General features: G+C 55.2%; 1 protein-coding gene across 6 annotated transcripts in view; it reads left to right on the top strand.

Moving 5' to 3' along the window:
* Positions 1-12,731, top strand: part of Pacsin2 (protein kinase C and casein kinase substrate in neurons 2) — a 104,525-nt gene extending 91,794 nt beyond the window's left edge. For 3 of the 6 annotated variants that reach the window (XM_047549242.1, XM_047549238.1, XM_047549239.1), the window contains 7 exons: positions 898-1,073; positions 3,044-3,164; positions 4,518-4,523; positions 5,380-5,501; positions 7,958-8,080; positions 8,627-8,823; positions 11,130-12,731. In XM_047549242.1, coding sequence (XP_047405198.1) covers positions 898-1,073; positions 3,044-3,164; positions 4,518-4,523; positions 5,380-5,501; positions 7,958-8,080; positions 8,627-8,823; positions 11,130-11,242 — 858 coding nt within the window. In that variant the 3' untranslated portion in view covers positions 11,243-12,731. The remainder of the gene's footprint in view (positions 1-897; positions 1,074-3,043; positions 3,165-4,517; positions 4,524-5,379; positions 5,502-7,957; positions 8,081-8,626; positions 8,824-11,129) is intronic. The other 3 variants (XM_047549241.1, XM_047549240.1, XM_047549243.1) reach the window with 3 other exon arrangements.

Here is a 12,731-nt window from a genome sequence, read left to right as displayed (position 1 = left end):
AAAATCAGCATACTATCAGAGATACAGCCACATCAATGTTCATAGCTGTTCAATTCACAATAGCCAGACTGGAACCAACCTAGATGTCCTTCAATTGATGAATGGATAAAGAAACTGTGGTATATATATATATATATATATATATATACACACAATGGAATATTACTCAGCTATAAAGAATAATAAAATCATGGCATTTGCAGGTAAATGGATGAAATTGGAGAATATCATGCTAAGTGAGATAAGCCAATCTCAAAAAACCAAAGGACAAATGGTCTCACTGATAAGCGGATGATGACACATAATGGGGGGTGGGAGGGGGGCAAGAATGGAGGAAGGAGGGACTGTATAGAGGGAAAAGAGGGGTGGGAGGGGTGGGGGGAAGGAAAAAATAACAGAATGAATCAAACATCATTACTCTATGTAAATGTATGATTATGCAAATGGTATGCCGTTACTCCACGTACAAACAGAAACAACATGTATCCCATTTGTTTACAATAAAAATAAATTAAAAAAAAAAAAAAAGTATGACCTTGTTTCTGTGGTAACTCTGAGCCATTGCTTTTGGGCCCCAGGGCCAAGGCTGAAGGATGGCCCAGCCTGGCCCTTCCCGTCATAGGCAGAAAGGACCCAGATGTGTGACATGTTTGGCACCATGCACACTGAGCTCCAGAGTGACCACCGCTTCGCTTGCATCTACACGTTTGGGCCGCACTCCAGTGAGAGGTGGTGCAGTTGTACAGAAGCAGGCCTGGGACTTGGACTTACAGTCTCTCTGAGTCCAGCACTTCTGCTCTTTGGGTTTGGAATCTTGTGGGGCCTGAGAAGCTACGCAGTGGGTGGGGTGAATGGAAAGGAAATGAATGTCCATCTTGTGCCTGGGTTTTTGTTTAGACCAAAGAGAAGTACGAGAAGGCCCTGAAGGAGCTGGACCAGAGCACTCCGCAGTACATGGAGAACATGGAGCAGGTGTTTGAGCAGTGCCAGCAGTTTGAGGAGAAGCGGCTCCGCTTCTTCCGGGAGGTTATGCTAGAGGTTCAGAAGCACCTGGACCTGTCCAACGTGGCTGGGTAAGTTTCCCTTCCGCTAGAAAGCACAGGGAGGTTGCTGTTGAGCGAAACTCAGGTTCCGCGCTGCAGGTCAGCCAGAGGTCTCACACCGCAGTCCTGGTGACATGGCCCCTCGTGCTAAGCCCCTGTGCAGCACCGGCCAGCACAGTGTCCCCCAGCCTAAGGTAGGGCCTGTGCTAGCACCTCTGTGAGCGTCTGGGCAGGAAGGAAGGGCTGCATATCTGGGCCTGTAGCTAGGATCAGTCACAGCTGGCAGATTTGAATTCCACCTGGATGAGAGTCCAGCATTTTCCAGGTTGGGTATGCCAGGTCTGTCCCTGTTAACAGGCTTGTGCTGAGGTCCTTCACTAAGTCCTTCTCACCCCTGCTGTCCGCTTGCCCTTCACACTGGCTCTAGACCTCCAGGGAAAGCACAGACCCCGTAAGGCTTGGTTCTGAACTGTGACACAGGATCCATGATATTTCCTCTGTGCCCTCCTTGTCCTTGGTCCCATGACGCCTGCACCAGGTCAGACTCCAAACTTCCTGGGGATAGTGAAAGAGGTCTACTTGTGTCATCCACTGACAGAGCCATTAAGAGACAAATCAGAGGTCAAGTCTTGTTTATAGGAAATTATATTCTCCTTGTCATTGTCTTCATTTAAAAAAAAGAAGAAAAGAAAAACGACGATTATTGCATAGCCAACCTGACACCATGCAATTAATCTTTATGACAGCCTTGACAAAGAGGCGGCGTCACCCTGTCTTATTGATAAGGAGGCAAGGTGGCTGAGGGTTAACTGACTTGTCAGGTGCTGCACTGCTGGCCAGGGTCTGGGGAGTGGGCTGTGTCCTGCTTCTCTCACGTGCTCATGGGGGTAACTTCTGCCATCATGTGACTGACCTTGGACTGTAGGCCAGGTGTGCCATTTTGGCTCCCTGTCTTCTAAGCCACTGGGGATCGGTGGCTAATTGCATCCTAGGGCTGCTGTAACATAGTACCAGAATTTTGGTGGCTCAAAAAGCAGAAATGTTTGTCATCGAACAGTTCTGGAGGCCAGAATTCCAAAGTCAAGGCGTAGGCTGTGCCACGCTTCCTCTCCGGTGTACCTGTCCCGCCTCTTCCAGCTCCTGGTGTCTGCTAGAACCCATAGCTTCGCCAGCTCGTGATCACATCACTTTAGTCTGCTGGGTGTCTCCGTGTGTGTCACCATGTCATCTTCTGTATCTAGTCCAAATTCCTTCTTTCAAAAGAACACCAGTCTTACTGGATTAAATACCACCTAATGTTCTCATTTTAACTTGATTGCATCTGTTAAGACCCTGTTTTCAAATAAGGTCCCATGTAGAGATCCTGACTAGGACTCCAGCCTGTCTTTATGAGAGGACACACTCAATCTATAACCGAGGGCAATATGCCTGCTTAACAGAGGAAGTGGAGACCCAGCAGAGGTGGCCGATTTGCCAGCCTTACAGATTAGAAATGAAAATATCAGGTCCAGCCCTGATCCTGGCTCTGGCCTCCTGGAAGGTGAGCTGGATGGAGCTGCCAGAGGAAGGCCCCAGTGCAGTGGCTGTGCTCTGCCTCTTAGGTGGCCTTTGCAGACTGCATCTGCACGTCGGTAACCCCAGCTTTGCTGAGGGCCATGAGGGAGGTGCTTTTGGCACTCCCTAGTTGCCACCCCCTCTAGGCGTACCTGGGCGGGACTTCACAGTGCTGCCCACATGACCCACGAGTGCTCTGGACACAGAGCAAAGCTCCCTGACTGCCCTCTGCTCTGATTCACAGTACTGTGTTGGAAGCCAAGCTGTGGTGGGTGGTTGTCCCCATCTGTGCACATGGCATAGCCCGGGAGGGCATTCCTAAACTGCCTGGGAAATCGACTCATGCTGGTTATAAGACCTCAGGGCCTGCTGCAGCTGGCACTGGGCTGGGGTGAGTGGCAGCTGGCCCTGCGTCCCACAGTGCTGTGCTACTTTCTCTGATTTAGCTATAAAACCATTTACCGTGACCTGGAACAGAGCATCAAAGCTGCCGATGCAGTGGAGGACCTGAGGTGGTTCCGAGCCAATCATGGGCCGGGCATGGCCATGAACTGGCCGCAGTTCGAGGTAAGGGGAGGCTACGTGACCCCATCCTCCCAGGAGGGGACCTGGACCCATGGCCAGACTCCATCAGTCTTCGCCCTGTTTATTAGGCAGCCTTTGTGGGTAGCTATGGTGTGGCCCAGGTTTGGCCCTGGGTGCCACAGGTGATACTCAGGTCCTTCAAATCAGGTGGTGTAAGGTAGAAACATAGACTGCTGCTTGCTGGCCACTGGCACTCCCGTCCTCCTGTTCCTGCAGCTGCAGGACACCCAGGACCTCCTGTCCTGCCCCTTCCTCCAGGATTGGCTGGGAAGGCAACAGCCACAGTGTCCCCTGGCCTCGCAGTGAGCACCATCCCTTCCCTTGTTTCCCATCTTGCAGGCCAAGCCCTCTGGTATCTTTACATTGCAAATCTGAAGGCCTGGGGACTTGGGGTGACAGTAGCATAGAAGGCAGTGGCCACAAGTCCTGCCACTCCTGTTCCCCAAAGAGGTGGTGCCCCTCCTGTGGCAGGTTGAGCCCATGGTGTCAGCCACGTCCATGGGACTGGGAAGGCTCTTCAGGGCATGGCCGATGCCTCTTATACCAGAGCCTGGGACAGCCTGGTCCTGCCTCGCTGTGTGGCAGCGGTGGGATGAGCAAGCCACCTGCCCTTGGTGTGGCTCGGTTTCCCGTGTGTGAAGTGGGATGACCACCTGGGGTTGTAGGGCGGAGACCTGGTCCCCTGGGTTATTGACTCAGCCCTGGTCCTGGAATCTTGGCACTGAAGAATGCCAAAAGGCACCTCCCCCATGGCCCTCAGAAAAGCCAGGGCCACCACACACCTCCTGGGTCCCTTCTCAGCCCGCACTAGTATCTGACCTCACCCCATGCTTCTGTTTTCTGGACCTTCACAAGGTCTCTTCAAGGGCCAGGGTGTATCCCCATAGCTGAGCTCTTCCCGCCTGCCCAGCAAAGGCTGCAGAGCAGGCTGTGCCTCTTTCAGGAGGCTTTGGGGGACAGTGGGAGCCAGCCCTAGAGTGAAGTGGCCCTAGCAGAGACAGCCTCCCCAGGACAGCACAGTGGGGAGAGGTTGCTAAGATGCAGTCTTGGGCACCATCTGGGCTTCGGCCCACCAGTGTTTCCTGCCTCCAGTGGCATGGGACGCAGTGTGGAATTCTTGTGTATCCCTCAGAGGTGGCTGCTAATATCCAGAGGGGGAACCTGGGGAGGAATACTTGGCAGACTGTCTCACTGGAGGGGTATCCTGACCAGAGCCTGTGGGTTCCTTGTCAGGGGACCAGCACCCCATGTTCCCTATGCACACATTTGCCATTGGTGCCAGACGGCTTTTCTTTCTCTAATGGAATTATTTGCTTTTCTCTTCCATGCCACCAGGATGAAGTAAGTCTGTTTTATGGCTAACTCTAACTTGTGGATTGCCCAACCCCCTGTTGGGTCTGGGCCCAGCTAGGCCCTGTGGGGGGTGTGCCCCAGCTCCGCAGCTGATGCACCTTTGTGTCAGGGTTGTTAGCTGCTGGCCCTTCCTTCCAGACTCGCTTGATGCCCATCCTATCAGCCTTTGGAAGCTACCCAGGCAGGATAGGTTCATATTCAGAGCTCCCTATGGGAACAGTGAGGTTCCAGCTGAGTTTTTGGTCAGGAGAGTAAGTAATAGACAAGGTGATCTGGATTTGGATAGGGTCCTGCAGATACATCAGGGGTGGCCTGGAGACTTGAGGGGCCAAAGCCCCCCGTCTGCCCCTTTTGTCGTACTGCAGCCACTCAGCCCCTGGTCGTTTGCAGTGCAGGGTTGAGTGTCCCCACTTGGCAGAGGTTAGTGTGTAAGTGGGAAGGGTCCTTGGCACCTCAGGACAAGGCCATGTGCCCTAGCCAGGTCCCCAGAGCACTGGCTCCCATCTACTTCCCTGGAGGCTCAGGGCACCTGGTGAGGCAGGCCAGAGACCGAAAGCATGGTGCGCAGGAAGAGGGACCAGGTGGTGCCTTGGCTGGACCCTAGGTCAGCCCTGTTCTGTCATCACCCCACACCCGTGTCTGGGAAAGTGCCCTGCCGTTGTGAGGGGCCGACCTGAGGATGGGGCTCAGGTTCTCCTGGGCCTGAGATCTGCAGGTCACCAGGAAGAGCAGCAGCCATGATGGCAAATGTCACTAATGCAGAGGGTTGGTCACTGTCTGCTAGGTGATGTTTAGATCACTGTGACTTTAAACAAATGATTGTCTTCCCTGCCCTGTTGCTCAGGAGTGGTCGGCAGACCTGAATCGAACTCTCAGCCGAAGAGAGAAGAAGAAGGCCACTGATGGCATCACCCTGACAGGCATCAACCAGACAGGCGACCAGTCTATGCAGAACAAGCCCAGCAGGTGAGTGCCAGGAAGAGGCTCGGTCCACAAGAAATCCCTGGGTCCTCTGCCTGGTCTTGAGGCAGCACCAGCTTATTCAGCTGGAAGAGTCCTCAGTGGTGGAGGGACCTCTCCCACCCCCACACTGTTCCTGAAGCTCCCTGGGCTCCTGAGGTCTGGACAGTGCCCAGTGCACCCCTCAGTAAGGTCGGCTTTCTGCCTGGTGCTGCAGCTGCTGAAAGATCAGAGTGGGAGCTTGGTCACTCGGGTTCCCGGGCACGACCCTATGTGGACATGGCGGCTGAGGGTGAAGGTGGGCCGTGACTGGAGCCCTCCTGCAGATCAGATACTGTCAGGGTTGTGTTGCCTTCCCATGCTCTGCACAGGTGCCAGTTGAGGGAGCACTAGGGGACTATCAGTGTCCCCTTTTCAGACTACCTCCTTGCTGAGAACTTTGGTTATTTGAGTTAGTTTTTTTCTGAAAATTAGTTGTGTAGGCCAGGTGCAATGGTACACACCTGTAATCCAGTGACTGGGAAGGCCGGGGCAGGAGGATTGAGAGTTCAGAGCCTCAGCAACTCAGTGAGACCTGTCTCTAAAGGAAATACACAAAAGGGTTGGGGGTGTGGCTCAGTGGTCGAGCACCCAGGGTGCAATCCCTGGTACCAAAAAATTAAAAAAAAAAAAAAAAAAATTTGTTTATAGGAGTTGGCTCCACAGTTGTTAGAAGCTTCTAGAAAGCATGTGGGCTGGAGAAGTCCTAGTTACAGGACTTGCCCCAGGGCCTCTGTGTAACACTTGGTATGGTTACCTTGTGACTGCTTCTCCCCAGGAAGACTCAGCGGTGCCCATGGCCTGCCTGTAGCCTGGGCCCTGAGCCCCACAGCCTCCCAGACAGATGTGGCTGGTCTTTATTCAGCCAGTGTGCACATGGTCTGGGCAGGTGGGCTCAGCGGTGAGCGCTTGACCTGGAGATCAGTCCAACCCCTGCTGGGGGCAGAGGGTGGGAGAGAGGAGACCTGCCAGGCTCCCTGCTGGCCAGGGCTGCTGTACCAATTTGACTGCCGGCATCAGCCTCTCAGAAGAGTCTGCAAAGAAAGGTGCCAAGGAGAGCGGTGGAACGTGCCAAGGAGGCAGCGTACGGGAGCCCATGAGGCAGTTGCTCCCGTTCGGTCACTCGGGCATTTGAGGTGTTGCCTTGACCCTCTCCCCAGCTCCGGTCTGGTGGACGCTCAGATGAGTTCCTGCTCCCCAAAGCCTAGACTTGGAGTGGGGGCAGTGCTGCCCAACAGAGGCAAAGGCACCAGTCCAGGCTTACTTGGTTTTGGTGGGGAGTCAGACTCCTTTTTTTTTCGGTGCTGGGGATGGAACCCAGGGCCTCGTGCTTACGAGGCAGGCGCTCTGCCACTGAGCCACCTCCCCAGCCCAGACTTCTTCTTTTTTTTTTTTTTTTTTATTTTATTATTATTTTATCGTAAACAAATGGGATACCTGTTGTTCTCTGTTTGTACATGGCGTAAAGGCATACCATTTGTGTAATCATAAATTTACATAGGGTAATGCTGTTTGATTCATTTAGTTTTTTTTTCCCTTCCCCCCACCCCTCCCACCCCTCCCAGACTTCTTCTTTTTTTAGTTGGAAGTTTTTAGTCGTAGATGAACACGATACCTTTATTTTATTTATTTATTTTTATGTGGTGCTGAGGATCAAGCCCAGAGCCTCACATGTGCTAGGCACGTGCTCTGCCACTGAGCCACAGAGCCCAGCCCCAGACTTCTTTCTTAACCATCATGTCGTCCCCTTCACCCACCCCACCCAGTGCTTAGCACCCTGAGCCTTTGTCTCGTTCCCAGCCTCTCTGGTCTCCCTTTGGGCCTGTCACACAGGAGGTGGCTGATAGAGTTGAGGATGGATCATCTCCCGCAAACACTTCCTGGAAAGGGTTGCCTGGGAACCTTTGGTCCTGACTCAGGCTCCCGCCCAGGAGAACCAGGAGGCTGCCTCTAAGGCCTTCAGTAGTGAAAAGGAGGAGGTGCCTTGCCCCAGGTCTGCAGAGCTCAGAATGGCCCCTGCCCGGCCGTTATCCTCCCAGGGAAGCCCACCGACTGCCCCCCTGGATCAGCCCCACGTGGAACAGGGTAGGGGAGGAGTGCGGAGAAGCCCAGGCCTGGAACTAGTTGGGTGCCAGCTGTGGCCCCGCGTCCCACCCGGGGCCTCTGTTCCACCCCGAAGCTGCCAGGTGCAAGGAGGGAAAAGGCGCCTGGTGACCTCTGGACTCTTGAAGTGTTTTGAACAGCTGAGGCGTGACCCCATGTTCTGCTGAAATAACCTGCTTTGTCCACATGACGTATTCCTCCTCCTTGTGTGAGGAACTAGCGTGTCCTGGCAGGGCCGCACTGCGATCCTGCAGCTGGGAGTCATCGGGTCCCTCGGCGGGCCCCGCTGGGGTCCCTGAAAGCTCTGTCTCTCCCCATAGCACCCTTAGTGTCCTGAGCAACCCCGCCCAGTCTGCGCAGTCTCAGTCCAGCTACAACCCCTTCGAGGACGAGGACGACACGGGCAGCACCGTCAGTGAGAAGGAGGACATTAAGACCAAGAAGTTGGTGAACACGTGTTCCCTCTGGTTTCCTCCCACTCGCTCTGCGTCTCCCTTCCTCTCTGTCCCAGGCGCTCTCGGGGTCTCGCCGCCCGGCACCGCAGCCACGCATGAGGCCTGTGGAGGTGGGCACCTGCCGCTCCGCAAGCCAGGCCGCTGGGCTGGTGGACAGGCTCTGGCTTCTCCACTTCTCCGGGAGGGCACAGCTAACGCTCTGTGGTTGCTTTTTCTCGTCCTGCATTAACCCTTCAAGGCCCTGGTACCACTGCCACAGGAACACAGGCTGTGCTGGGGACCTGCTGGAGCAGGCCCGAGTCTGCCTCTGCTGCCCCGACCGGGCGCCTCTGACCCCGCTGGCCTGCTGCTGGGGGCGCGGGCTGAGTGCGAATGGCATGAGTTCTCTCAGGGACCTGGCTCCCCAGGCTAGCGTGCCAGCGGGAGCCGTGCCCCTCGCAAGGAGCCCTCGGCCCTGGGGCAGAGGCCCTGGGTGGGGGCCTCAGGTCCCGCCAGCCCCGTGCTGAGGGCTCTGTGGCCCGCTCTTTGTTGCAGCGTGAGCAGCTATGAGAAGACCCAGGGCCACCCGGCTGATTGGTCTGACGACGAGTCCAACAACCCCTTCTCTTCCACGGATGCCAACGGGGACTCCAACCCCTTCGACGAGGACACCACCTCGGGGACGGAGGTGCGAGTCCGCGCACTCTACGACTACGAGGGGCAGGAGCACGACGAGCTGAGCTTCCAGGCCGGTAGGCACGCCCGCCTCCGCTTCTGCTCCGCTCCAGGGACCCAGTGCAGCCAGCCCTCTGGGCCCTGAGGGCAGCCTCCTCTCCCCAGGCCCCAGCTGCCAGCGGGTCCCCGGGGTCCAGCACCCATTAGCGCCCCCTGCAGCCGTGCTGTGACCATAGCATCCCACGCGCAGTCTGGGCCTGCTGACATGCGCTCTGCATCTTCTCTCCTGGGCTTTTCTTTGCAATGCTGGCAGCAGGTCGCCAGAATGGACCCAGTTTGGAAAGCGCTCCCTGGGAGCCTGCCCGAGGAGGCTGGCTGGCTCGGGGCGCACCACTGGGGCCCTCGCTCCTTCCTTTGCCCTGCCCCCCCTCAGAGCAAGTACCACCCTCGGGCTCCACCTCTGGAGGGATGGGAAGCCCCCTTCCCTCCCCGGTCTTGGCTGGAGACTGCCTAACAGCCAGGCTCTAAGCCCACCCTGGGCTCTGGGTAAGGCCAGCCAGCTGCCCCAGACACCTGTCCCCGCAGTGGTCATCAGGCACCGCTGGCCAAGATTTTTCCTTTCTTTACTTTTTCCCCGTGGTGCTGGAATCTGACCACAGGCCTTGCACATGTCAGATGTTCTACCAGCAGTCACTTGCATGGCCCCTAGAAGTTTTTGTGTACCCTGAGCCATTTCATCCTCTTTTCTGGTAGCAGTGATTCTTGTGGTCATCCACTACTTTGTTGATTTATTTACCTTTTTTCAAAAATATTTGCTAGTTGTAGGTGGGTACAATACCTTTATTTATTTATTTTCATGTGGTGCTGAAGCTCGAACCCAGTGCCTCACACGTGCCAGGCAAACACTCACCACTGAGCCACAATCCAGTCCCGATAGACTTCAGATGTTTCCTTCAGCTGCAAGTAAATTGTCAAAAAAAAAAAAAAAAATACTGACAGAAATGAACATCTTTAATCACCAGGCCACCCTTGTACACGCCCCTGTTTGCTTGTGGTTTTGCTCCTAGCCCGTAGTGCTCCTCTTGCGTCCTCAGCAGGAGTTGCGTCTGTGGGCTTGGTGCTCACAGAGCCCTCACTTGGAGGACCCTCCACCCCCTAGCACTCTCCGCACAGACGTGGGGAGCGGCTGGAGTGGGGCAGCTGCCTGGAAGCACAGCTGCTGTGAGGGCTGGACAGTGGGCCTGAGAGGCAGGGCAAGCTGGCCGCCTCCTGTGGACACAGACTCACACGTTTCTAGCCAGGTTTGTAGGAGCCCTGCTGCAGGTGGTGGCAGGGCTGCAAGAGAAGCAACCCTGTTGGGAGGGAGCCAAGAGCACAGGCTGGCACCTGGCTCGCTGCCTCCCTGCCTCCCTGGGCCCTGCATGGTGAACACGTAGCCACAGGGCTTCCTCTGTCTGCAGACAAGCAGAGCGCCCAGGGGGCAGAGGCTGTAAACAAGGGTGCACACAGGCAGCACCTGAGCTTTCCACCACTGCTTGCAACAAGGACATCAGGGCCAGCAAGCCCCTGGGGCCCAGACCACTGCGCTTGCCCCTAGATGGCAACTATGGAGCCTGGGACCCTGTCCCAGTGCCCCTCCCACCACTGCCCCGGTGACACTGGATCTCGTTCCTCATCTGTCTCCCTGGACTGGACTCTTTCCATTTCTTTCTTCTCTGTGTCTCTCCCTCCAGCAAGTCCGGCCTGAAGCAGGGGCTTCATCAGGTTTGAATAAACAAAGGATAAATGAAGCCATACTGATACACAGAGCCACGGGGAGACTCCAGGGCCGTGTCTGTGACTTCCATCCCAGCATGCAGGGGAGGGCTGACAAATGTCATCTTGCACAAGCCAGATGCTAGGGATGGAGTGACGGCTCTGCAGTCAAACATGATATCTGGCCCTCCCATAACCTGGAGTGTGGCAAGGACAGGGATTACCAAAGGCCCAGAGGCCATGGCCTCCAGCTAGACGGGTACAGGAAGAGCTAGCTGACTGGTTGGGGTTCAGGCAGGGATGGCAGCATTGAGGGCCTGGACTGCAAGGGACAGGGGACTGCAGGAAGGCAGAGGCCAGGCCTGTAGTGTTTGGCTCTGCAGTGTCTTTGGGGATCATAGATCATAATAGCAATCGAGAGCCAGTTGCTGCAGGGTCACTGGGGGGGCTGCTTTCTTCAGATCTGCTGGGCTCCTGGGCTAATGACGCAGCTTTGAATGCAGCTTAGTAGAGAAAGAAGAGGCCCCACTGCCCTCCGCCCAGAAGCACAGTCCACGAGGCTCCCTGTGGTCAGCGTCAGGTCAGTGTTCCCTATCCTCTCGCTAAGACCACTCCCTCTGTTTTGCAGGAGATGAGCTGACCAAGATAGAAGACGAGGATGAGCAGGGCTGGTGCAAAGGACGCTTGGACAGCGGGCAGGTTGGCCTGTACCCAGCCAACTACGTCGAGGCCATCCAGTGATGGGCTGTGTGCAGGCTGGCGGAGGGATGGGAGTGGCTGACCCAGGAGCCCTGTTAGCCTAGGCCTGGGCAGCAGCGCCTCGGGCGGCCCCGCAACCACGTGGGCATCCACTCCACCTGCGAGAGATGGTTTCTTGGCCTCCTGGTGTCCTTTGAAGGCAGATGAGCTGGTCATTTCCCCTGGGACTCAGCCCCTTTCCACGTGCATCTGGAGAGGACTGGGCACAGGCAGATGCAGTGTGGAGAGCCAGGCCCCCCGCCCCGCTAGCTGTGTTGGCTTATCATGGATCTGTCTATTCTTGACCTTGTCTCCTCCACGCCAATGGTGGTTACACTGATTCTTGTTCCACTGATTATTTTCTCCAATGAGTCCCATACCTGTAAGTTAAATGAACAAACTTACATGCCAATTTCTGAGTAAAGGTTTTGAGGTTTTTAATTTAATGCCTATGTACAGTTACACTTTTTTATACACCTGTTCTTCCATTGTACACAAGTGGCGATGCACACGGAGCCGGACCGTTCTCAAGGACACGGCACCTCCATTTCCATGCCTCTTCCTGGGCAGGTGCAGGGCCATGGCCCTGTGGCAGGGAGTGCCCTTGGCAGAGACCTGGCAGAAAAGTGGGGGTGTGCGCGGTGGGCTTTTGATGCTGAGTGCACACTGCAGAGATGACCTTTTGAAGTACTCCCCCAGAGTCGCCATACTTAAAAATTATTTTCATTCTATTGCTTAAAACTTTACTCTTGTACGAATGAACAGTTTTATCAGTGGTTTGGAAGGTTGAAAAGTTAAAAGGTTAGCTTTTCAGGCAGATGCATCTGTAGATTAAGATACTTTATATTGGACTGCCCTGTCTTGCTGTATATCTATCTGTATATATTATTTGATATTCAGAGAATCTAAAGAACTCGCCTAGTGTTTAAATGAGATTTAACAGCTTCTGAACATGAGTAAACTGCTTGAAACCTGTGGTGATCGCCTAGGGCTTGGCTGACTGGCTGACTGGGTCTCCTATGGGCTCTGAGGCAGCCCTGGCCTCTGGCTGAGTCTGTCCCACTGGCCAACTGTAGCTCCAGCGCCTTGACAGGCCCCAGGTCTGGCTCCCTGCAGAGCACTGTGCAGACTCTGCCAGAGTCTGTCACGCTTGCTGGCTGTGTAGTCACCCGTGTTCTTCAGGCGCTAAGGGAAGCTGGGTCTCTCCCACCACACAGGTCCCTTGGAAGTCCCACGTGGTGGGTGGAGGGGAAGGTGTGGGAGGGCCTTGGTTAGTCGGCCTGAGGGCCCAGCAAGCTGTGCGCTTGTTCCACGTTTGCAGCCAGCGCCGGTCTTGCTTGGGACTGGGTGTGTGTGCTGCGGCAGCTTCCTGGCAGAAGTCTTGTCCTGCACTGCGGTCACCGAAACTGTTGTCTTTTATTTTCAGGAGTTCCTTTCAGTGTACAGTATTTTAGAGCAAAATCAATAAACAGTCGATCTCATGCTTCCCAGA

This window comes from Sciurus carolinensis, chromosome 4, assembly GCF_902686445.1.
Source record: "Sciurus carolinensis chromosome 4, mSciCar1.2, whole genome shotgun sequence".
NCBI lineage: Eukaryota > Metazoa > Chordata > Mammalia > Rodentia > Sciuridae > Sciurus > Sciurus carolinensis.
Note: the sequence above shows the minus strand (reverse complement) of the source record. Positions and strands in the feature narration are given on the sequence as shown.